General features: G+C 38.3%; 3 protein-coding genes across 5 annotated transcripts in view; 1 reads left to right on the top strand and 2 right to left on the bottom strand.

Moving 5' to 3' along the window:
* LOC134224455 (protein transport protein Sec16A) overlaps nucleotides 1-7,642 on the bottom strand; it is a 66,943-nt gene extending 59,301 nt beyond the window's left edge. For 2 of the 3 annotated variants that reach the window (XM_062703810.1, XM_062703807.1), the window contains exon 1: nucleotides 7,432-7,642. The gene's annotated coding sequence lies outside the window, so the exon portion shown is untranslated. The remainder of the gene's footprint in view (nucleotides 1-7,431) is intronic. The other variant, XM_062703809.1, reaches the window with a different exon arrangement.
* A 6,617-nt stretch (nucleotides 7,643-14,259) lies between these two features.
* Nucleotides 14,260-15,635, top strand: LOC134219865 (vesicle-trafficking protein SEC22b-B). Its single transcript, XM_062698753.1, has 4 exons — nucleotides 14,260-14,630; nucleotides 14,694-14,803; nucleotides 14,862-15,117; nucleotides 15,179-15,635. The coding sequence occupies exons 1-4, from the start codon at nucleotides 14,556-14,558 to the stop codon at nucleotides 15,371-15,373; spliced, it is 636 nt and encodes a 211-aa protein (XP_062554737.1). The 5' UTR covers nucleotides 14,260-14,555; the 3' UTR covers nucleotides 15,374-15,635.
* Nucleotides 15,636-17,736: 2,101 nt separating this feature from the next.
* LOC134224459 (box C/D snoRNA protein 1) lies at nucleotides 17,737-19,379 on the bottom strand. Its single transcript, XM_062703814.1, has 2 exons — nucleotides 19,162-19,379; nucleotides 17,737-19,082 (listed from the first exon to the last, which is right to left on the bottom strand). The coding sequence occupies exons 1-2, from the start codon at nucleotides 19,218-19,220 to the stop codon at nucleotides 17,999-18,001; spliced, it is 1,143 nt and encodes a 380-aa protein (XP_062559798.1). The 5' UTR covers nucleotides 19,221-19,379; the 3' UTR covers nucleotides 17,737-17,998.
* Nucleotides 19,380-26,243: the final 6,864 nt, after the last annotated feature.

The raw sequence follows: 26,243 nt of genomic DNA on the forward strand, positions 1-26,243 counted from the left end.
TGATCGACACATCACCCACCAGCTACGCCATCGACTGAGGAAATTCGGCATCGATTTAGTATTCTCCAGCAGAAGCAATCAACTGAAGACACTGTTGGGCTCCACAAAGGATAGAGTAGAAATGTTAAATAAGGCCGGGGTTTATCAAATTAATTGTTCACAGTGTGATAAAGTATATGTAGGTCAAACAAAAAAAGTCAAACATATTGCAGAAGTAAGTAAGGCTAAGAGGGAAACTGATAAGGGATTAAATTATGAATTTAGGTCTAAGGTAGCTGAACATGTATATCAGGAAAATCATTCAATTACGACATCAAACATTAAAATTTTAAGAAATGTCTCTTCTCCGTGGAAACTTGATGTTGCTGAGAGCTTGGAAATCTACCGACAGGTACAAACGCGGTTGTTGAATAAAGATCAAGGAAATGGTAGCTCCTGGCTCTTCAAGTTTATACCTAAGCATTAAGCGCATCAAGCGAGTAGAAATAAGCACCGTAGTAAGATAAGTACCTAGATAAATTATTATACCTACGCATAGTATAAATAGTATAAGCTGCGATCATTTTCTTCAAGTCGAGTCAAGTACGAGACACTGAAGACGGCCTTACTTTTGAGGTCGAAATACGTATCTGTCAAGATACAATTAAGTGGTGGAATTCAATGGGATTGTATAAACTCGTCTTATGACAGGTGAAAACATTCCACTAAAAAGCTCAAAATAATTTTCTTTTCAGAAAAATAATATTGTTCAGCATCTCTTTCACTGGTTTCCCGTGCAAAAATAGCGATATTTAGATGGAATTTCGAGAAAATTAGTTTGTCCAAGAAGGCGAGCATTACAATGCGTTACGCTCAGAAGTATACATCACTGAAAATTTCGGAACGCAAGTTTTTGTCAAAATTGTGAATTTTAAACGCAGCAATCTTCTCATTGATGCATGCCAATCAAAAGATAAGACTTTGCGTCGGCTCAAATTACCAGGGTAAATTAGAAATTTAATTTTGAAGAGATTAAATTGGGGGTGTTTAAAATGTGTACATTTGGGGGTCCAAAATATGTTGCACTGTCCAAAACTGCACAGAAAAAAACAATTCTCAGCGATTTATCAACACTTGATGCCAATTTTAAATTTCTATTTCATAAATTAGAGTTTCATCTATGAAATGGTGTGATTTCTACCTATATCAAACGTGCCATTTGCAACATATAATCAGGTACCGTGACCTGCCCTAATTCCGCGCATCGCCTAATACCGAGGTTTTCAAAAAAAAATCAGAACATTGCTATCATGGACATCACATTATTTGGTGAAATGTTCAAACATAATATGTTTGAACATTACACCAAATAATACGATGTCCATGATAGCCAGGTTCTGATTTTTGTTGAAAACCACGGTATTAGGCGATGCGCGGAATTAGGGCAGGTCACGGTATCGGGTAGCACTTCCTCTAGGGGTCCAAAATGGAACATTTACCCTACATGCGACCACCCCCAGGATTCAATACTAACAAAAAAGTTTGCCGGTTGAAACGCAGCATCTACGGGCTGAAACAGTCGGCACGTGTCTGGAACCGGAAAATAGACGACATCTTCAAGAAAATGGGATTCCACCCGTCGTCGTCTGACGCCTGCCTATACATAAAGGAAGAAAATGGTAAGCGAAGCTACATTTTGATATATGTCGACGACATGCTCGTTTGTTGTCACTCGCAACGGGAATTTGAAGCGATCACCAGGGCACTGGAGAAACAGATCAAGTTTTCGAGCCTGGAAAAACTAAGATTGTTCCTGGGAATACGCATCGAAAAGCAAGACGGTCACTACACCTTGAATCAGGCCGGGTACATCGACAAAATCTTGGAGTGGTTCGGGCACGAAAACGCCAAACCGTCCAATCGACCCAGCTTACGTAAAGCAAAAGGAGGAAGAGCTGCCAACTAATGATCGGCATAAATGTATCGAGGCCAACCGACCGGGACTGGACCGAGGCAAAGTTCTTGTGTCTCCATCTGGGATCCGGAAACGAAAATCTGGAATGTTTTGTCAACGCAGATCGGGCCGGAGATGAAGGGGACCGAAAATCCAATTCCCGATTCCTGATCAAGTTCGGCGGTGGGTTGGTAAGTTGGGGCACTCGCAAGCAAACAGAGGCCGAGTTTGTGGCCCTGGCCGAGGGATGCAAGGAACTGCTGTGGATGCGCAAGCTTCTGGTAGAGCTCTGCAAACTCTGGCTAAGAATTTCCCAAAACCGAAAATGTGGCGGAGGAGTATTTTTCTATCCATGCACAATCCAGGGATTCCCCTTAGAATTCAACAACTTTTCGTTTCCAGTCAAATGTAGGTTTTACAATTCGAACTATGCATTAGGTTGCTGAAGAATTTTTTTATAAATAATTAGTTGCTTTATACAGAATATAATAATCAAAAGATAATAAACCGATCCCGAAATTGAAATCATGATGTGCTGCTTTATGAAGATGCATGTGTGAGCATGCCATCGTTCTAGTTTTACAGGTGAATCGAATGCATGACTATATGAATAATTCAATAAGTACCCTGAAAAGTAGTGACACAACAATTGCAAAATACCCGAAAAAGACTAACACAAAACTACTATTTGTATGCGGTGGGGAGAAATTGTGCTGGAGAAAAAATTCAACATGTAGCACGCGTACAAGGTCGAAAACAGAAACGGAAAGCGACTACAGTTTCATAATACTCAATGCACCGTAAGCGGGCGCACGTCGCATTAGTTCATGAGTTTTCTATACTGCGTGCAGTAAACTGGATGAGTAGATCGCAATAGCAGGTGAAAAAAGGAGTCAAAAGAATAGACATGCGGACACCAAAACCGGTAGAATAGAGAATGTAAAAAAAATCAAGGTTTGATTGTTTTGTCTTGACCAAGCATGGATTTGTCAATGAATAATATTTTGTTCCTTTGCGAAAATGGCCTGCATGAATAAAAAGTTGTAATCTACACTTTATTGCAAATTTGATAGTATTTACTTCTTCTGTAGCGAAACGGTATGAATAAAAGCACGTTAACTTTTTTTTTTTTTTTTTTTTTTTTTTTCATGTAACCCGTTGGCAGTCTCTCGACTCAAACTCTACTCCGGGTCCATCCCTGTTATTCCCCACGGTAATTAAATTTGCTTCTATGAGCCTCTACTTTAGATCAATAACAGACGTTCCTAAGCCACGTTGCTCAAATGGTCACTGTTTTAGGCCTGATCCAAATAGTTTTATTAAATAGTCCCCTTCAATAACATAACTGATCACCGTTTTCACCATTATAACTATCACTCATCACTCCAACTTAACACTACGTCTATTCCTGTTGATCCGGTGATTAAATTTGCTTCTACGAGCCTCTATTTTTGATCATTAACAGACGTTTCTAAGCTACGTTGCTCAAATGGTCACTGTTAAGGCCTGATTCAAATAACTCTAATTTTAGCTCTGATTCAAATAGTTTTCTATAAAATAATCCCGGTAGCATCACTTATTATCGTTTTCACCACCATCACTATCATAATTACTATTATCCCTGTCATCACAAATATCTTATTTACAGTCATGAACACACACAATGAATCGATCTTCAAAACAGCGCTGTTATATATCATATAAGAACCGACATTTCTACTAGCTTTCATTGGACATGTACCGAATATTTTACATTATTTCTAGTATAATTATAAAATGCTTCCCACTTCTAGCACCTCACTCAATATTGCATTTCATTCTTCATACTCACTACAACCATGTTCCCATCCCATTTAAATCAACTTTATCTTTTACCTAGCTTCTTCTGTCACTATGTCTATACCACCAATACCAACTTGTGTATTAACCTTTTCACTAACACTTGCATAACCACACAACATCACCATATTCATATCAACAACCATTTTTTTCACAATTTCATCGAGATCAGCAATCATCACTACTATCCCTACTACAATGTTAACGCAAACAAAAACTAGTCAGTCATTTTTTTTTTCTAAATTAGCAGTTTCCATCAAACAAATGAAGCTCAACAAATAATAAGCTTATAATCTATCGCGAGAGTCAGTCTTATTGTAGATATGATGACAAAGAGAGAAAACTCGAATAGAAATGCATTTTGAAACAATAATAACGCACTAGATTTTGATAAATATGACTCGTTTAAAATTTATTTTGGAATCTATTTAGTCTATTTACCAGGCCACACTTCAGAACCGTGCGCCCAGCAATCATCAAAATTCTCAACTTAACAACACCGAATACTGTTGCTATGGGCCTGTTGGTCTTCAAAAGCTTCGAAATCGCCTCCGAATAAGATTCAACAGGTAATAATTTTACAGACATTTTTGAGGTTCGAATTTTGATAGGCTTAGGAAGGATAGGCTGGTAGATCTTTATGTCTATGGATCTATTGTTAATCTAGTCATAGTTATGTCGAATGTTTCGCACTGTGTCATTATTACTCAGTCTGTCTTAGTTATCTTTTGTTTCCTACGTTATTCAGTTCAATTCTATACTCATTGTAGATTATGTTACGTTTTGATGTCAGTTCATTGTCTCTATCGCTAAAGGTCACTAAAGGTATGGGGATTGCTAAAGGTTGCTAAAGGTATCCTAGTTCAAGCGTATAAGTAAGCACCGCTTAAAAGTTAAGCAAACGTGAAGAAATGGTCTTTAAGTTGTCTAATAGTCTCAAAGCCTTACATACAAGCGTAGCATTACTGTAATTTTATGGGTCGTGGTCAGCTATAGGATTCACTTTTCGGTGGCAAAGTACAGCTTCATCACGCCTTTTCCGTATCTATTAGGAAAAAATATCGAGAATGAAGCCAATGTAAGATTGTTTGCATACCATCGTTTTAATTTGTGGTATATTTAATTATGGCTCGTTAAAGTGAGACATAACAAAATAAAAAGGTACCACGTTCCTAGTTTTGATAAAACTTCTACTCAGTGATTCCAAGAGTCAATTCCCTATTAATGTCTTGATGGTATTTTCTACTGGTTAATTCCTACCTAGCTATGTTTAAGCGTTGCTACGACTCATCATCATCAGGGAGCGCTTCAGAAAAGTATTGCCGCATAGCAGAGATCATTATCACTGATGAAAAGGACCTCTACCTGTCTGCACCACCATTCAAGGCTCCAAGATACGATGTCCGTTGAATCACATGCACATGCGTAAAATCAGTGCATCAATGCCGGATTATATGTGACGCGGCATTAAACAAAAAATAGTCAACATGTGATATCACCACGACAGGATATGTCTTTGGTTGCCATATCAGTGCTAATGGCGTAAGCCCAACCATCGCGGCAAGATAACATATCCGAGGGGAGGGAGAAATAATGTAAGAAAAATGCTTGAGAATATCATTTCAAGACCAAAGTCTCAAAACTACCCATACGCTGCTGCAAATAAAGACCCAAACGACGACCCGACTAATCCAACAGCTCTCCCATGCAAACCAACACCATCAACACGCACGCGAGGGTCTCTGCTACCTGTTGATAGTGCTGGTCCGCGCGAGAGCGCCACTAGACTCCCGAAATCGACGCTCGAGCTCGAGTCCTCGCCCACAAAGACAAGTCACTGTTCAAACGAATGTTGCCTTAATTGACTCCCCCATCCCGGGCACAGATTCTTTCCGAAGGATACTCAATATAAGTTCCACCGGGAAGCCAAGCACCAGAAATTGAGGAAAATCAGATAATCCAGGCGTCTTGCGTCTGTTATTTAAGCAGAGAAGATGTTATAGGTGATATTCTCAATACGGCCGTTCAGAATGGTTCAGCGGATGCAAATTATGGATCATTATTAGGTCTTGTAATTTTAAACAAAACGTTCAGACTACACGCGATAAACTATGAATATTATTATATCGGAGTTTTTAATTAGGATCGCGAATCAAGTAAAAATACTGATAAGTATAAGTTTGTAATTACTACCGACATTGGATTTGTGATCAAAACTGACATTGTGTTTTTAGTTAAAACACAAGTATACTAAATACGTAACGGAATAAAGTAGTGTTATTAAAAAAAAATTACAATAATTTACATTATAAATTCTGATTAATATCAAGATACTGATCCAACATCACATCTTCAAGGGCTCCTCACAAGCTACACATTTCATTCAGGCACTTTAGAACGTCCATGTAGTAACTTGTTCACACTTGAAATCTGCCTCGACCAAGTTGGCAGAACGCGCCCTTACCCTTTCTGAACCAAAGGGCAGGGAAAAGCACGTTTACTTTACTACAATTTTTGAACATACCGTGACATGCCCTAATACCGTGGGATTAAGAGCATGTTCAACTTGAAATGGTAATAAAAGACTGACCATGTGATAATCGTAATTGAACAACGAGTTGCTTCGTTCAATATTTTATATATTTGTATAAATATGCCAAAAAACAGCAAAACCTCTAATTAGAATCAATACGGTATTTTCATATTATGAAGGATTCTTTTCAAGTAATCGAGGTGTAATAATAATATTAGACTAAACCGGACTAGAACTTGAAACCATCTTTGTTCAGCATAGTATGTTTAATAGCCTAGTATTATTTATGTAACTACCAAAATTTGAATAATATTTAATATTCCGTCTACTCTGTAGCACCTACCGTACTACTGAATCAAACAACAAGCAGACAATGGTAGCGATTACAAGGGCACTTTTCTACGGACGCAATTTTCATTTCTTCGGAATTTGGATACACGTAAATGATGTTACCTGTCTATAATTGTTACTATTATTTTGATTCATCCTTTTTCTCTGCTTCTTCCAATCTGCATCGGAGCGGACTTAATCGTTGTTTATTACTGTGGAAGGAATCCTTTTATATTTCATTATTTCTAGCAAGGATTAATACCAAAATCACTACCACTTGACCTTTGGGAGATGCTTAATGTCAACGCACGAAGATGCCTTCAATTAAAAAGGACTTGATTCCGAACAACATGTCTATGATAAAATTCGTAAAAAGCTTGTCAATGTTCTCCTTCCACCGCCACAATCCAACGCAATCTTTTGCTTTCGGCTCACTTTCTTCGGTACCACTCAGGTGGAATGTCTTGTTTCACAATCTTCAAGCACCCTCACCACCGTTCACCAACACCAGCTTGGCGTTCACTTCGTGGCTCTTTGGAAGGTTTTTATCCATTTTTTTCACATTACCTGTGACGTAGAAAAACATTTTTGTGCCAACTTTGCAGAACTTTTTTCCCTTTCTCGAATTTTTCTTTCAATTAGTACCACATCCCACAAATAATCCGCAGAACAATGATGACAATCAACAAAATCCCATCAAATCGAAATCCAACACAAACTTAATTTGGGAAAGCCAAATAAAAATGAAAGGTAGACCTTTACTGCAGCGAAAATTTGTGAAATTTTCTTTACTCACTTAAGGGGGTTATAGTGCACAAAACGGGACAATAACGGCACTGAAATCTGCTTCCTGCAGGACGAATACACTCGCGCGGACCGGACACACTGAAAATATCGTAATCTTGGCGTTTTTTCAGGGAATTTCCGAAATTTGCACAAAAATTTTCCTTTTTCTGCACTTCTCGCCTCTCAAAACACGGATGAATGCCAGGTTGGAACTTTCGTCAGTCTGGTGATTTTGGATTTTGTACAGTGGTGCCATATTTGTTTATCACTTTTTACGATTTATTCATTCGCATTTTCGGAGATATTTTTTTTAATCTTTCGTTTATTTTGGAGGCTCATTTGCCGTTAAACGTTACAGAGCCGAAATATTTTTTGGAGAAAATGTAAAATAAAATTGCAAAGAAAATATACAAAAAAATAGATAAGCTTCCAAATATGTAATTCAGAACTTTTTCCGTATCGTACATCAATCAAATTTTAATTACAATTTGTCTAGAATTTGTTATAAGCATTTTAAAATGATCTGCCTATGCTGTGTTGTAGGAACTAGCTGTCAAAGTTAACACCGTCGTGTGTCTTCTTCTTTTTTTTACTGTGTATTCATTTTACAGTGTATTCATCTTGGATTCGTCTATTATAACATTGCAGAAAATTAATTACATTTTAAGGATAGTATGTTATATATTAACATTTAGTTTATACCGGTATGGGACGATTCAAATATGACGTCCACTACTTTTTGAGATTTGTAGACCCCCCTCCCCCCTCTGTCACGCTTTTTTGTATACCTAGTATATGCAGTGTCACAAAATCTTAGACCCCCTCCCCCCCTAAAACCTGTGACATCATTGTTGAACGACCCCTATACGCTGATACATACGCGTATATCCGACAAAATCATGATTGCAAGCCTCTACCAGACAGGTTAATAAGTTTTGGTATATATGAACATAAAAATCTTTTCTAGTGGCACCACTGCATGATTCAATCTCAAAATGAACTCACATTTGACATGTTCGAAATGAACATACACGCTTCGTTCAGGTTCACCCAAATATGGGTTAAACCGACAAACCGACGTGAGTACACTGAAATATTTAAATAAATACTAGTTCGCAACGCCAGAGTTGCAGTTTTATTTTTCGAGCACTTTTTGAAACTGCAGTTTTTAAATCATGATTTTACTGCTTGACTGGTTTGTTGTTATTACAAAATGGAACTGGAATGAAACTGAGTTGCAAATTTATTTTATAGTGCTTGTGTGCCACAGACAGGGCCGGATTTAGCCCGAAGGGGGCTTCGGGGCCAACAGGTTGTGGGGGCCCTAAAATGTACAAAAAAGGTTGGTTTTGGTACATAAGAATTGTGGGGGCCCGGGGCCAGGCCCATTACCCCTCCAAATTAAGCCCTGGCTACAGATGATAGATAAAATTATTGTTATTCATATAGGGAGTGAAAACAACAGCAAAAACCCAGAATATCCACCTAGCGTTGGTGGTGCTTTTCTCGCATTTAGTTAAGACACCAACCTTATATGGGGTTTATATGGTCCGATGTACCATTTTCATCATAACTTTTAAACGCAATGACCGATCGTTATGAAATTCAATAGTGATCAACAAGGCTTTGTCCCCTGTCGAATGAAACTTGTTGCGAGAAAATCGGTTAAGGATTACTATACGAAAAGTTGTCTAATGTTTTTTATAGCTTTTGTGCACACACATACACACACACATACACACACACATACACACACACATACACACGGACAGACAGACATGTGTTCAGCTCGTCGAGCTGAGTCGATTGGTATATGATACTATGGGTCTCCGAGGCTTCTATAAAAAGTTCGATTTCGGAGTGAAATGATAGCCTTTCGGTACAACTTAGTTGTACGAGAAAGGCAAAAATGTTAGTTTGTATCGTTTTTATTTTTTTTTAAATAAAACTTTTTTATTTTGTTTGCAACTATGCGTTGCGGGTATCAATTTTGACAGCTATAATAGTAAAATCAACAGTGATTCAAATCGTTCGGGGCTGTGAATCTGAAACATACATTTGCTCAGCAGCTGTTCTAGATTCATTTTTTATACGAGTCAACAGTCAACAAATTAGAACTGGTATAAAGCTGTTCTATTTTCTGCAGATTTGAACCACGAATGAATCACGAGATTAAAATATTTTTCAGATAGAGTGGTCATTTCATTGGGGTGAAACAAGCGATTTAGGGTCTGTCTCAATTGGATAATTAAACTGGAATTAAACTTAAAAGTGACATTTCAATAATTATCGAATAACCCTGCTCGCAGAGCAAGATTACTTTGGACAGATATCGAATCATTTTCCATCGATGTCCTATTGGAATTGCTGGGTAGCACCTGAGAGAGAGAAGCCAGCTCACTGACAGATCGTTTATTTACTATGTCTTCTTCTTCTTTATTTGTGTGGAAACCGAGGAAACTCAACAAATCAAAGTAACATTTCATAACGTCGGAAGTAACATTTTTCACTCCAATAAAAACTTGTTCGAATTAGCTGATTTTAATGGTTATGAACTTCATAACGTGCAACAAACCCGATTTCTCATAATACGGGATCATTCACATGGATAATTACGGGTTCAATTCACTGTAGCAGATATAAGAAAAGTTGCGAACATAAATCGCCAAATAAATAATTTTGGTTACGACCATTTGAAGTTGCATCGCAGTGTTTACTTTTTCGGTTCGCAGTGACTGGATCGCGGTGACATTAGGATGAACGTAAATAAAGCGAGCTGTCTTCTCTCTCTCAGGGTAGCACCAGCCATTCTTATAACGGGGTGATTTTTCAATTTTCGAACTGTCACTTTTAAGTTTAATTCTCCAAATGAGACAGACCCTTAGGCTTGACAATCTAAAAAAAAAATAATAAATTGGTTAACTATAAACAACTTCCGAAAAAATATGCTAACTTACCAAAGTACGTGCCGACACAACTGGATATATACTTGATGAGGGCAGATTTTTCCGATTGGATGATCCGCAGAAAATACCAAGTGTAACCGTCCCGCCTAGCTGGCTGGAACGTCTTCCAGCGCCGAACCTCTGTGATCTAGTAGCCTACATTCGTGAAACATGTAGCAACTTGCTATGATTATTGTTGAGCGCCAGCGGCATTTCAGAAATAGTCGGGTAATCCAAATGCTCCGGACCATGATTGATACTCGTGTGCATGGCACAGATTCAAAACGGGAGCCAACATGGTTGGAGTTCCGTGGTAATCGACGTCCTTGAGGTTCTGTTTTGGAACCTACCAAAATGGCCAGCAAACGATTGTAAACCGTGTAAACTTTTTGCCAAGCAGAATACAGGGAAAAGGTGAATAAACGGAGCACTCGCGACGGAACGATCGGTATATTCATAGTTAAATAAATGAAAATTCAGGACCAACGCGTCTTGGCAAGTAAATGAAAAAAATCAAAAGACAGTATGCTAATCAATAATATTTTCGCGTTAATCCAGTATACAGTGATCGTTCGCTAATTGGGGTTTTTCTAGTTGGGGCGCTTTTTAGTTGGGGGTTCGCTAATTGGGGCGAAACCCAATTAAAAATCAGCTAAACGTCAGAATGTGATGTCAAAAACGAATTGACGTTTTGTTTCCGTGTTTGGCGGGATCGATATTTCCTGGCGCGTAAAATTTTCCTTTGTTCAATGCAAAAAGTAAACAACATTGACGCTTGTCAAAACGCCCCAATTAGCGAACGGCATTCGCTAGTTGGGGTGAGGTCGTGCCCCAATTAGCGAACGATTACTGTAGTTTAAATCAAATAGCTGGATAGTATATTTTGTATACTATGGGTCTGTCTCAATTGGATAATTAAACTGAAATTAAACTTAAAAGTGACATTTCAATAATTATTAAATAACCCTGCTCGCAGAGCAAGATTACTTTTGACAGATATCGAATCATTTTCCATCGATGTCCTATTGGAATTGCTGGTTAGCACCAGCCATTCTTATACCGGGGTGATTTTTTAATTTTCGAATTGTCACTTTTAAGTTTAATTCTCCAAATGAGACAGACCCTATGTGATGTATAACGCAGGAGTCTAATAAGGCGAAATCTGCGCAATAAAAGGTTTATTTTTATTACGCATTGCAAGAAAAAATTGGAATACAGGATAATTTAAAGCGCCTCCAATGAAAATTTCCCTGGCAAATGATCAAAGGCAGCTATTGTGAAATTTTGAATGTTTTGTTTATATTTATACTTATGACATTTCGTCCTGAATCGTTCGACGCGTAATGAAAAATTAAAAAAACAAATATTTTACTGTACAAAAAACGATGCCTTGCAGAATAGAAAAGGGAAAGTCAGTTATATTTAAAGTTTGTGAGTTTTCGGGGCAGCAGAAACTATGTTCAAGTGCCTGACAAACCGTCCTCTGGCACTGCAAGTTGTGGGGATTGGGTTTTGTAATAACCGTGATAATGTTTCAGTGAGATCATAATTAAAAGACGTGTTGCACAGTTTAGTGTCTGAATACTTCTGACAATGTAGAACATTTATTGAAATCCTCTCTAAATAGGGTAAACATCTGATTCTTGTCTGATCCGAATGAGGGTGGTCACTACAACTCCTTCCCCCTTGAGTTGAATCACATAACTCAGAACGGTTTATTATTAATCTTTTATAAACCTAAACAATCATATAGTAAACCAAAATGTATGTACAAAAGCGATTCTTAAATTTACTTATGAAATGTCAAAAAGCTATTCTTTTTTTTTTGAATTGTACATAGGTTGATTTTTTTTTTCAAAATCTCTGTTTGACGTTATTTAATAAACATATAAATAATAAACATATTCCTACACTACTAGAAATCCACACATATTTATTGGCAAAAATCCATAGATTTAACTTATGATATATATCAGTGCACACATAACCATTCTCCACGCGACCTACTAATAAAATATATATCCAGATAAACTTTATGTGTGGTCTCGAATTAGCAATTATTTAATTTATGTGTGGTTCTATATCGATTATATTAGGGTGGAGCTATTGCAAAAATTTATAACGGTGACACATATATCTTATATAGATATTTTTGGCAGTGTACTGCAAAGGTAAAATAAATGCAACTGCTGCATTCTAAACATAATTGACATAATAACGATTTCGTAAAAATATATTTATTTACACCAAAACACTGCATTAAATGTAAATTAAATTGGGTGCAATGAAAAATTATAAATCACCACGCTACACTAATGGGTAATAAAAGGAAAATACCGTCAACAACGTAAACACTATTGCAAAAAGGAAAACAAACACAAAGTATAAACCATGCAAACAAAAATAAAATAAACCGCGATGAATCTGCATAAATGATCTCTACGATTACATAAATACGTGATAAATTGCCTTAAAATAGCAAAGAATTTCGCCAAGACTATCAAGGCAATCAGTTTTACATATTTAAAAGGTCCTAAGAATTAGCAGTTTTTTCTTAATTTAACCACATGCTGATTAGCTCGCTGCTCACTGCGGAGGTGATAGTTGTGTGGACGTCATTCTCATTCTCATCTTACCACCTCGTTGAGTGACTTGAATGAGTTCGAGTGCTGAGATTCAAAACGCAACCACTCTCTATAATCGACGTCGCTGGCGTTCTCTACGATGTTTTCCATAAATACACATAAGAGCAAAAACAAGAACAAAATAATCAAACGGGTCACACTGTTGTACAAAAAGCAGGTAAAAGCCATGGAACACAAAAGAATCTATTGATTCAAAATGACACCCTCTGCTATACATACTATGCATGTTCTAAACAGTTCTAAAAAAAAGGTGCTCGGAAATATGGATAAAAAAACTGTGGTGCCAATAAAAGTATTTAACACACTAGACATTGTAAATCAAAGCACATCACCAACAGAGAAACTTTCCATTAAAAAAAATACACGAGCCTTCCTGCTTATACACTTTTGCGCCCAAAAACTGGCATAAAAGACCAATCTATATGCATAGCTTAAACACCGCTATAATTTGCATTATACCGAAAATATGCTAACACACGCGAAATCACCAAAGGTTTCATCCTCGTCGCCACTGTAATAACCGTGATAATGTTTCAGTGAGATCATAATTAAAAGACGTGTTGCACAGTTTAGTGTCTGAATACTTCTGACAATGTAGAGCATTTATTGAAATCCTCTCTAAATAGGGTAAACATCTGATTCTTGTCTGATCCGAATGAAGGTGGTCACTACAGGTTTGAAAATGAGCTCAGTTCAATTCCTTAAAAACCTACAAGTAGGCTCTACTAAAGAGACCGTGTGCCGCTTAAAGTACGCTAGCCCAAGTCTTGGTGAAGGGTGGGACCTGACTCGATTGCCCGGACCTGACTCGACGAGAGGTTGCAGGCCCAATAAGCCGCCTGTAAAACCAACCAATACGACCTGTGGTATACCACGCGTAACAAAAAGGCTTCAGCGTACATCGGCACCTCGAAAGAAAAGGAGAAAAGTATAATGAGTTTCGGGTTAGTTGACTAATCGGCCAGGTATTGATTATTATTAAATATATCTGTGGACGTCAAATCATTGGACTTCACGGCAGCAGATTTGTTGTTATGTCCATTCAACGCACACTATGTGTGATTTGTTCTATGTGGGGATTTCCCTCTGCGCGTAATTTCCGCGAAGCTTTCCAAATTTTTCTTTTTCTCCGTAATAATCTATTGCGGATTTATTTTATTTCTGAGTGCAGACGTTTTGCAAACTGCTCGAATTTCGGTTCCTGAGCGCCCAATGTTTTTGTTGATTTGTTTTCGATCGCAGTTTTTGACAAGTCGGTTTGAGTTTCGGTTCACTTTCGCTGGCAGATGACGTGTTGGAAGATTTAAAAGTCGCGTTTCATCATTCATCGTCATCGCAAGCCAAAAAGTTTTGCAAAATTATTCAAAATCAATGTATAATTTGTTATCAGTATTTTAAAACTGTGCTTACAACTGATAAATACGAAATTATGTAATTTGGTTGATTGTAGTGCATTGTGCTGCAGTTGGATTGCGAAATTGAACCGAATCCAGAAGTGCGTTTTGTTTTGAGTTTGGAGCTGGTCAAGAGTTATTCCTCCGAAAATGGCTCTGATGACGATGATTGCCCGGGTCGTCGACGGTCTTCCACTTGTCGGAACGATGCAGGAAGATGAACAGGTGAGTTGTTATTATTGTTTCTTGTTTCATTGTAGTTCTGTTGAATAATGTCTTCTATTACAGTCCGGCAGAAGCGTACTGGAATACCAGAATCAAGCTAAAATGCTATTCCGAAAGTTGGGGCCCAACTCCCCGGCACGCTGCAGCATTGAAACGGGCCCTTATCTTTTTCAGTGAGCTCATTTGCATTTGTGGATCAATACAAAATAATTACCCAAATTTATTTTCTAGCTATCTGATTGAAAACGAAGTCTGTTATCTGGTGCTTTGTGATAAGATGTTTTCCAAAAGAATTGCATTTAACTATCTGGAAGACATTGCTCAAGAATTTCACAATAATTACGGCCGAAAGGTGAATTCCGTAACGCGTCCGTACGCCTTCATCGAGTTCGATATTTACATTCAGAAGGCGAAGAAATCGTTAACAGACCGACGAAGGAACATTAACACTATCAATACGCAGCTGCAGGATGTGCAACGGATAATGGTTGGGAATATATTTAACGCTCGATTGTGTTTTTAAATACATGAAAAACAATTAATTTCAGGTTCAAAACATTGACGACGTCCTCCAGCGGGGAACTGTTTTGTCCGAGTTGGACACGAAGACGCAAAATTTGTCGATGCTGTCGCAGAAGTACAAGAAAGACGCTACGTACTTGAACCGGAAGTCGCTGTATGTGAAGGGAGCCGTGGCGGGGATCGTCATCATAGTATTCATTCTATACTTTTGGGTTATTTAATCTCTCGTGAGTAACCGTACAATAAAACTAAGCTGCATCATTATCGGATGACACTGACACAGTTGATTTAGGGGGATGTTCTTTCACCTATAGCATTAATGGGAAAAGCGAAAAAGTGGCGGGCCAAATTTTAAACCAATCGCGGTTGTATAAGTGTGAAAAAAGTTAGTTCTGGGTAACTGCTTTCTGTTCAATATGTTTTACGAGTTGTATCATGTTTTTTTCTCACGAAATTATACCAATGTTTATTTCACTAAAATAACTGTTGTCTTTTTCATATTCTACTAAAGATAGTTTAAGATAGTGATCCAACTAGTATAAGAATGCGAGGCACTCACTACTAATCTATAGATACATGACAAACTTGGTATTCTAATGGGCAATGGCGCGTCCAAACCAAAGGTTTCCTTCTATATCTTTCATACGTACTGCCTATTCCGAGGGATTGAATTGGATTCAACATTCAATCCTAATTGGACGATACTTACTTGGATTCCGTTCCTAGCTGTCTCATCGTTCTTTAGCTTCTAATCTTAGTTTGTCTAGCATAAGTGGCTTCATCCTAAATACTGATTCTGTGTGTGCCCCCTCTATCCGATTATCTATTCAACAAGAAAACAAAGTGGCCGACGGGATTCCACGAGTATTTTATCTCCGAAATCGACATCATTCACTGGAGTTGAACTTGCTTGAACTGGCAATCTCCCACATGCTTTCGTATAGAGGCCATCATCGTGTTGTCCAAGAAGAAAAGGGAAATGACAACATGGGCCGAGCGTACCGGTCCATATCGCTATTCAACAGCGATTATAATTTGATCTCTCGTATTCTGAAAAACTGAAAGGAACGCGTTATGCAGGCCCACAGTGTTTTGAGCGACGGATAGAAATGTTTGAACCTCGAGCGCACTATTTTCCATGCCACTCTCGTCCTGAAAGATTTGATCACTTGCCATCGTCAACACAGATCGAGTTTCGGCCTGGAGAACGTATTCGATCGGAAGCGACATTCGTTTCTGTTCAGCACCATGCTCGGGGTCAACGTGGAATTCATTCTTTTCATAGCCATTTAGCCTTTACCTTCATGCACTGGTGTATAGGCTCGAGCAAGTATGTGGGGATGATCTACTCGTTGCCGTAAATGTGCGAAAAAATGTTGTAGTGAACGTTGACTTCTTCGAAGATGACGGAATCTGTACAGTGGCTACAAACTGCCATCGTAGTCAAAAATTTTGCTGTTAACTTGCCAACTCGATTATAGGCTCATGACTAACTGGGTCAACACTGAACTGGGATGCGTTGCTGGACAAGTTTTCACAGCACTGACACCCTCTGCACCAGAGGATGACTTTGTTAAATACATTCGATACGTCCAAACTAGGCCCTCCTTAGCCGTGCGGTAAGACGCGCGGCTACAAAGCAAGACCATGCTCCTGGTGCCGGTCTTGCAATTTTCGGATTGGAAATTGTCTCCAGTTCCCTGGGCATAAAAGTGTCATCGTGTTAGCCTCATGATATACGAATGCAAAAATGGTAACCTGGCTTAGAAACCTCGCAGTTAATAACTTTGGAAGTGCTTAATGAACACTAAGCTGCGAGGCGGCTCTGTCCCAGTGTGGGGATGTAATGCCAATAAGAAGAAGAAGAAGAACGTCCAAACTATGGTAACTTTCGTCTGTGGTGCTTTGGTTTGGTGTCCACACGGCGAAAAAGCGAGGATGAGAAGTTTCTGTGGAGAGGAATGCCTCCTAAGAAATGAGCCAGCACCGGGCAGAAAATCTCTTTAATAAAAAATAATAAAAAAGGAATGCCTCCTCGCGTTACGGTTATGTCATGTTACGCACTGGGCAGAATATCTATTTAATAAAAAATAATGATAAAAAAAGGAATGCCTCATCGCGTTACGGTCATGTAACTAGTTTAAAAAAAAACGAATTTGCATTCTTAGTATCCTATTAGTAGTTATCCTCAGTTATAAATTGGAAGCTTTTCTATGCCCGCTATTGCATGAATGAATATGCTCAAGGTGTCAAGAATGTTTCCCACCTGCAAACATCCTAGACCGGACCGAGAGTCGAGCTCGCCATCTTTGAATTGGCAATCTTACGCCTTTGCTCGCAAGGCTAACTGGAGAGCCTTGAATAAATAGGATAATTCTGCGTCTCGAATGATTTTTTTTTTCAAAATTCCTTATTATTAACATAAGATTAAGTTCAACATCGACTCGAATGATTCGAAAATTGTTGATTTCGACACGTCTCACGTCAGACGAACGTGTAATTCAAATGAGAGGTATCGACTATTGCCACTTCATTCGAAACGACTCTCATATGAGACGCAGAAGCATAAATGAAACCACTTCCGTTGACTTCAAACACTAGATTTATTCTGCAGATCAAATTCAACATTTTCAAAAGATAGGCAAAACATGAAATTTACAATTTAATGTATACTATTCACGTCGATACAATTGTACCAATCCTATCATAGATAAGTATAAACTTAAATATTCTCCTCTACAATTCTTTCCATGCGCACTACTGCTAAGTATTAAAAATTCATATACTTAAAAAAATGTATAAAATTCAATGCAACAATTCAAAAACCATAACAAATTATTACCGATTTAAAACTTTTCTGTTTTTATTCTCTTGGGCGAGAGCATTTCCTGGGTATCCTCATCGTCTGCCTCTTCCTCCGTTATCTGTCCATCCGAATCCGACGAATACTCATTCCACAGGTTTTCGTCGCTAAACAGATAGTTTGCTGGCTCAACCTGCGCCGCTTCCCGTTTCTTCCTCCGCTCGTCTCGTTTCCGCGCAATCTCCAACCGATCGATACCTTCCAGCATCTTCGATTCCTTCTCCGTCTCTTCCGGATCCTCGCGCTTAATCCGACTTCTCGCCCCATACTCATTGTCCAGATACTTCTGGTACAGTTTGGTTTCGGCCTCAACATCCTCATCCGACTCGATCACGTCGAACCCGTCCGACGTCTCCTTGAAAATGACGTAAATCACGGGATACTCCACAATGGTTTTTCCCTTCAAATTTTCCTTCAGTGACTTCTTTGGTTTCAATTCAAAAAACCGATTCTTGCTACGCTTTACACCCTCTGCCTTCAGCAGCACTCGCAACCGATTCATCCCACGGGACTGATAATATTCCAACTTGTTCTTCCCTATGACCTCCTCGTCAGTACCTCCATCCAAATATTTCCTCAAGAGATCGTATACAGATTCGTTCTCGTCACAACGCTCATCCACGAACAGTGATCCTTCCGCATTTGGAAAGCACCATTCCACCCGCCAGTGGATAATCATCGTCTTGAAGTTCAACTGGCTGGTGTTGCGCTGATGTTTCGTGAAATTCTGCAACAGGAACTTCAAAGTAATTCCCCGATCCCGGGCGGCGCAACGTAGACGGAACAACGAAGGTGGAAGACTTTTGTTATACTGCGTGTATCGCTTGAGTTTATCTCGCTTCCGGTCGTCTACAAACCGGGTGCATTCCTCTAGGAAGTAATAATCGCTCATCATGTCCATCTTGGTTATCTTCTTCATAGGGATATATTTCGTCCGATCACGGATACCATCACAGTTGAGCTCCTTTTTGTGGAGATTGACGCACTTCAAGCAACAGGATTTTATTTCACATTTTGGACATGTGTACTTCGCCTGAATGGCATTGCAAACCTCGCATAGTCCCAGCCTGGAAGAAAATTGACAAAGGAAACAATAGACCCATCGTTTCATCTATAAATTACTAACAAAAGAGGTTGATGACTAACCTGGGAGGTGACTGGAGCATGTCCATATTGTCTTCACTTTCGCTTGTTGCTGCTGCCATTTAATATTGTTACAATGTTTGTAATAATTTAATATTTCGATAAATAAAATATTAAATTGTGGTAGGTGTGTTATAAGCTGAGCACATGTGCTTGTTTATACAGAATCTGATGATCTGATACTCTTCATGCGCTCTACAACAAACACAGTTATTTACTACCATTTAGAGTGAAATCAGGAGTGATTCAGTTTCATTCCAAATTTTCGACCACTATTCTAGTTTGAATCTGGAGCCAAATAGAACAAACTCGCTGGTTTCCCCAGCAGTGTTCTATTCATGTTTTTCAAATTTTCAATTAAATGAAATCATCATGTTGGCGCCAAGAAAGGCGCCGTAATTGCAAAGTGGATTGATCCGTAGATAAAATGACGCATTCATACACCAAAACAATTGGAAAATATTTGAATCTCGTGATTCAATCGTGGTTCAAATCTGCAGAAAATAGAACGGAGCGTTATACCAGTTTTAATTTTTTGACATTTGACTGGTATAAAAAATGAATCTATAACAGCTGCTGGGAAAATGAATGTTTCAGATTCATATTCAAACTGACAGCCCCGAACGATTTGAATCACTGCTGATTTTACCCTTAGGCTCTGTCTCATTTGGAGAATTAAACTTAAAAGTGACAGTTCGAAAATTAAAAAATAACCCCGTTATAAGAATGGCTGGTGCTACCCAGCAATTCCAATAAGACATCGATGGAAAATGATTCGATATCTGTCAAAAGTAATCTTGCTCTGCGAGCAGGGTTATTTGATAATTCTTGAAATGTCACTTTTAAGTTTAATTTCAGTTTAATTATCCAATTGAGACAGACCCAAAAGAAACAAACTCAGCGAGAAAACGGACAAACGGGAGAAACAGCTATTTCTCGGGTACTTATTCAAAAGGACGTATGTGATTTTGTAAACAAAGATTCAAACGTCGATTTGTCCAATCTGATAGCACTCCCACGCAAACCATTACCACAAACAGGTAGGGGAAGCCTTCGGCTACCTGTTGGTGGTGTTGGTTTGCGTGGCGGTGCCATCAGATTGGACAAATCGACGTTTGAATCTTTGTTTACAAAATCACATACGTCCTTTTGAATAAGTACCCGAGATTTATTTATTGGTAAATAAGCCAGTATACAATGTTGACAGTAGGTATATAGATCTAGAATAAAAATGGAAACTCCGTGCAGACGGTGCAGACACACAGTCAAACATTTTTGTAAAACTCCGCCGGGAAATTAGACAAGTTGATGCTACACTGAAATAAATATTAAAGCGTTATTGCGATTTTTTTTCACCATTTACACGGTTAGATGACTTTACCCATTAATGGGTACTATGTTATTGTTGATATTATTCCCACCGTGAAAAATTCACCCATTGTAACGAACGCGAATCAATCAATTTGCATTTCAAACTCAAGTTGTCATTTTCGTTAAGCTATACAGCGCACCGCATGGCATATTGTTAGTTGCAATATGCGCATAGTTGATAATTCTCTGCTACCCGAGACAATTATGTCATAAACTAATCTTCTACGAAGGACCAAGAAAGAGACCCATAAATTGTAACAAAATAGTGACGCACCGATAGTGGCGGCGATAACAAAGTAGAGATAATAAGAAAGGGACCCAAAAGATAATGAGTCAAAATCAGGTAGAATATATTGTACATTCATTTATATATACGGCTTAGCATTAGTAATAAAGTTAGTTCTAGACCACAGTTCTACAGTGTATGTTTTCTACATCCGAAAAATCCGTAAGTCACCGGCGTCACATTTTGGTGAACTACCAGAGAGGAAAGTACTCGCGACGTTGTGTTGAAATTGTGCAGTGATACCGGCGCGCGGAGATCAACTAGAATAAGTGGAAAGGACTCCGACAAAAAAAAAAAAAAAAATTGTCGTAATAAATAGCTAGAGTGATTGATTTTGTAACGTGGTATACTGTCGCCAGGAGTGCAGTCTGAGTGTTGTGCATTGTCACAAAATTTAACTGTTACAAATCTTGAGCCAATAGTGGCAAACATTCGAAAGTTGTGAATAGATATTCACGAATCGTGTCTAAAATACCTTGTGTGTTGAATATTAAAACCCAGAGTGGTAATTCAAGTGAAACTAGGACATTGGACATTTTGAAAATAGTGAAACTGCAGTGTGAATTAACAAAAGGTTGGAAATACCTTTGTAAGCTGTCATCAGAAGTGAACGCGCAGATCCGGCAAAAGGAAACAGAGAAGCAAAGTAGCAGCAAACAACCAGGTGATAGTAAAGTGAACATTTGCGATGGCAAAATCAAAAGCTATGTTCCAATTCGTGGAAAATAAGAACGGAAACTGCCGTTTATGCAAGGAAGCTGACACCAAGGATAATATGGTGTCTTGTGACGATTGTGATAGGTGGTTCCACCTTAGTTGTGTGCAACTTAAGCATACGCCGACAAAAGAAGAGCGATTCCTTTGCGCAAAATGCGAATATCTGGAAAACGAACGAGCGAAATTATTGGACGTAAAATGAAATTTGATTTAGCGAACCAGCTAAATGAATCGCTGAAAATTCAACAAGATGTGGCAAACAGACGTCAGTCTGAAGGTCCTTTAAATGTGACGAGGCAAGCCTTAATCAAGCTTCCAAAATTTAGTGGAGAGGCTCGTGAATGGCCGAAATTCAAAAGCATTTTTAATGACACATCTGCCGAAGGTAGATTTACCAATCTCGAAAATTTATCAAGATTGGAAGAAGCTCTGTATGGCCAAGCTGCCAAGAGCGTGTCAAATTTGATGATAGGGGCAGCTAATGTTCCTAAAATAATGCAACGGCTTGAAGAAATTTATGGGAGACCGGAGGCTATTTATCAGCAATTATTGAACGAGCTGACAAAAACATTGAATCAACCCAAACTCCATACAATCGATATTGCTAACGCATTGGACGATTTGGTTGTGACAATGGAAACATTGGCCAAGCCAGAATTCCTTCATGATTATCGGTTAATTACTGACATAGTATCAAAGCTACCATTTAGTATGCAGATAACATGGACAGAAGCGCTTCAAAGAAATGTCAGTCAGCCAACTCTCCATGATTTGAATAAGTGGCTGCAAACTCACGCAACGACATTACGGAGATTAGCACCACCTACAAGAAAGGAACAAAAGCCCAGAATCAATATTCATAACGATCCTTCAAAATGCAGTGCAACGTTTGTAAGCATGAGCATCAAACGTTCAAGTGCAACATATTGAAAAACCTCAATGTTGAGCAAAGGCAACAACGAATTCAACAATTGAAACTGTGTTTTTCTTGCCTGAACAAAGGACACGGTAGTAAGTTTTGCAGAAGCAAGCGAGAATGCAAAATAGACGGTTGCAAGGGAATGCACAATCGTTTATTGCATAAATCAGCCGTCGAGAAACCCAAGGAAAATCAAAATCTGGAGAAGGACAAAACTAACAATAATCATCATGGAAATCGGAAATCAACGGTATATTATCAAATAGTACCAGTAACGTTGCAGAATGGAAAACTCTCTTTGAAACATTCGCTTTCCTTGATCCCGGCTCGTCATTAAGCCTTTTGGATCAATCGGTAGCGGATAAACTTGGGCTCCATGGACGGTCAGACCCACTGGAATTAACCTGGACGCAGAACGTTTCAAAGGAATCACCTAGCCGAAGAGTACAGCTGTGGATACGCGGACATGAAGAAAAAAAACTTATTCAATGAAGGATGTCAGGACCATCGAGAACATTGAACTTCCAACGCAAACATTGGATATTAAACACATGAAGAAGGAGTTCACTTATTTAGCTGATGTTCCAGTTCAGGGATACGTCAACGCCAAGCCCATGATTTTAATTGGCATGGAGCACGCTCATTTGTTGTTGACGACCGACAGAAGGGTAAGTGACGAGAACTCGCCGATGGCAGCGCGTACCAAACTAGGATGGTTGATTTTCGGTAAGGTATATAGAGGTGAGCCTTCATATTCTTTTTGCATTAGAGAGCATGAAAGTACAGATTTGAGAGCAATTTTTGAAAATTATTGTTCTACTGAAAACTTTGGAGTCAACGTCGTTAATAAATTACCAAAATCAGCAGAAGTAGAAAGAGCTGAATCAATTATTAAAAATACAATTAAATATGAAAACGGACATTACTCAATAGGATTATTGTGGAAAACTGAAAGTATGAGTTTCCTCCAAGTTTTAATAATGCTTTCAAACGTTTGGAAATGTTGGAGAAGACATTAGCTAGGAAACCAGAGCTAAGAAAATGGGCAATTGAGTCATTTGAAGGATTTGTTAAAAAGGGTTATGCCCGTAAGCTTAGCCCACGTGAGCTACTACAGGAACATCCAAACACCTATTATTTACCTCATTTTATTGTGACAAATAAAACAAAGTCCCACCTAAATCAAGAATTGTTTTTGATGCAGCTGCAGCAGTAGAAGGAGTATCTTTTAACTCAGCACTGCTTTCAGGTCCTGACACAGTAAAATCTTTGTTCGGTGTTTTGCTAAGATTCAGAGAGTTCAAAATCGCTGTTACAGGGGATATACAAGAAATGTTTCAGCGAATAAAATTGTTATGGAAGATCAGCCTGCACAAAGATACCTTTGGAGACAATGTGAGGCCGATAGGGATCCGAGCGTATATGTGATGGAATCAATGATTTTTGGATCAACGTGTTCTCCTGCTTGTGCTCAAGCAGTGAAAAATTATAATGCACAGCTTTTAAGGATGATTTTCCAAAGGCTTCTGAGGCTTCTGAAAATAACTTTTATGTTGATGATTATTTGGATAGCTTTGATGAAATTAAAGAAGCATCTGAAGTTGTTCAGGGTGTTATAAATATTCAACAGTATGCTGGATTTCATCTAAGAAGTTTTATTACAAATTCGCAACAGCTTGCCAACGTTATTCCTTCAGAAAGACTTCATGTTTCAGAAATAAAATGGTTCGAGAATAAAGAAATACCAACTGATAAAGTATTGGGTATCTATTGGAATACATCAACTGATTTGATCGAATTTCAATTAAAACTTGATCGATTGAATTACAAGGTTGATTACAAAGAGAGAAACTCTCTCGTTTGTAATGAGTATTTACGATCCATTAGGGTTAATTTCGAACTTCACAATTCATGGTAGAATTCTTTTACAAAATGGCATAAAGAATCTTCTGATTGGGATAGCCAGTTACCAGATAGTTTATCAAATTTTTGGAACTCTTGGATAGATATGCTTAAACTTGTCACCCATTTTAAGATTCCAAGATGTATGACCTTGAAAATGCATTATTTTATGAATTGCATATGTTCGGAGATGCTTCGGAAAATGCTTTTGCTGCCGTTGTGTATCTGAAAAGTGTTACTGAAAATGGCACTGATGTGAATATAGTGTCAGCAAAGGCAAGAGTTTCACCGAATAAAATGTTATCTATACCACGTTTAGAGTTGCAAGCAGCAATATTAGGGACAAGATTGTTGAATACCGTAAGGAAAGAATTAAGAATTTCGATTTCAAAATGCGTCATGTGGTCAGATAGCCAAACTGTCCTAGCATGGATTAATAGTCAGCATAGGCGGTATAAGCAATTCGTAGCTCATCGAGTTGCTGAAATCTTAGAAACAACTTCAATGGATCAATGGAGATATATAAAATCATCATTAAACCCTGCTGATGAAGGTACAAAATTAAAAAGCGAGCATCATTATGGCTCAATGGACCATCATTTTTAAGAAAATCAGAAAGTTATTGGCCAAACTGGACAGTAAGTATGGAAACTGATGAAGAGCTGAGAAACTATGTAAACATTCATCAAAGAATACATCCTTACTCTTTTATTCAGGACGATTATTTTTCGGACTGGTGGCGTTTGGTTAAGCGAACTCTAATAATAAAAAGTTTACCGATTGGGTTAAAAATAAAACAGATTTTGATCGTAGCACTAATTATGATGATGTAAAATTGGTTGAAAACGCGATATTCAAAAAGCTCAATGGGATTGTTTCGCGGAGGAAGTAACATTACTGAAAGAAGGTAAAGAAATAGAAAAATCCAGCAACTTACGAAAATTGAGTCCAATGCTTGATAATCATGGAGTACTCAGAGCAAGAGGAAGATTGGAACACGCAAGAAGCATACCCGAATCAGCAAGAAAGCCTATTATATTACCATATGAACATAATATTTCTTTTTAATTGTAAAGACATATCATGAACGGTATTTGCATCAGAATGACAATGTCGTAATTGCAGCTATTCTTCAAAAGTTTTGGATTATTAAACAAAGGTCACTTTTGAAAAGGTCAAGAAATATTGCCAAGAATGCATTATTGCTAACGCAAAACCAGTACCACCCATGATGGCACCCTTACCAGATTATCGGACCGAATCTTTCTTGTATCCATTTACGCATACTGGAGTGGATTACTTTGGTCCATTTGAAGTTGCAGTAAAACGATCAAGAGAAAAACGTTGGGGTGTGATTTTTACATGTATGTCTAGTAGAGCAGTTCACATCGAAATGGCTGAGAAGTTAGATACAGATTCTTTTATTGTCTGTTTGCGTAATTTTCAAAACAGAAGAGGAAAAGTTAAGCACCTTTACAGCGATAATGGCACGAACTTTGTTGGAGCTGACAATGAATTAAAAGAACTAATTGTGAATATTGATAAAAGAATGAGAAACGGTGATGCGGCAGCATTAGCCTTAAAATGGACATTCAATCCTCCCGCGGCATCGCATTTTGGCGGAGTATGGGAGAGGCTTATTAGAATTATAAAGTTATCACTATACAAAATGCTGAAGCAGTATGGTAGTCGTTTACCACGACCAGCAATTTTAAGATCTGCTCTGATCCAAGTAGAATTTATTTTAAACTCTCGTCCTTTAACACACATACCAGTAGAAGATATCGACGACGAAATAATGACACCATTTCATATTCTAATTGGTCGTGCTGGAGAATATGTACCACCTTATGATCCAACAGCAATTCACTTAGAAAAACATCATTGGAA

The sequence above is a fragment of the Armigeres subalbatus genome, chromosome 3, assembly GCF_024139115.2.
Source record: "Armigeres subalbatus isolate Guangzhou_Male chromosome 3, GZ_Asu_2, whole genome shotgun sequence".
Classification (NCBI taxonomy): Eukaryota; Metazoa; Arthropoda; class Insecta; order Diptera; family Culicidae; genus Armigeres; species Armigeres subalbatus.

What these genes read in the sequence shown, in the direction of transcription:
- LOC134219865 (XM_062698753.1), top strand. Translation starts at nt 14,556, where the DNA reads ATGGCTCTGATGACGATGATTGCCCGGGTCGTCGACGGTCTTCCACTT. An exon ending in CGATGCAGGAAGATGAACAG is followed by an intron (nt 14,631 to 14,693) that starts GTGAGTTGTTAT and finishes CTTCTATTACAG; the next exon opens with TCCGGCAGAAGCGTACTGGA. An exon ending in ACGGGCCCTTATCTTTTTCA is followed by an intron (nt 14,804 to 14,861) that starts GTGAGCTCATTT and finishes TTTATTTTCTAG; the next exon opens with CTATCTGATTGAAAACGAAG.
- LOC134224459 (XM_062703814.1), bottom strand. Translation starts at nt 19,220, where the DNA reads ATGGCAGCAGCAACAAGCGAAAGTGAAGACAATATGGACATGCTCCAG. An exon ending in ATGCTCCAGTCACCTCCCAG is followed by an intron (nt 19,083 to 19,161) that starts GTTAGTCATCAA and finishes ATTTTCTTCCAG; the next exon opens with GCTGGGACTATGCGAGGTTT.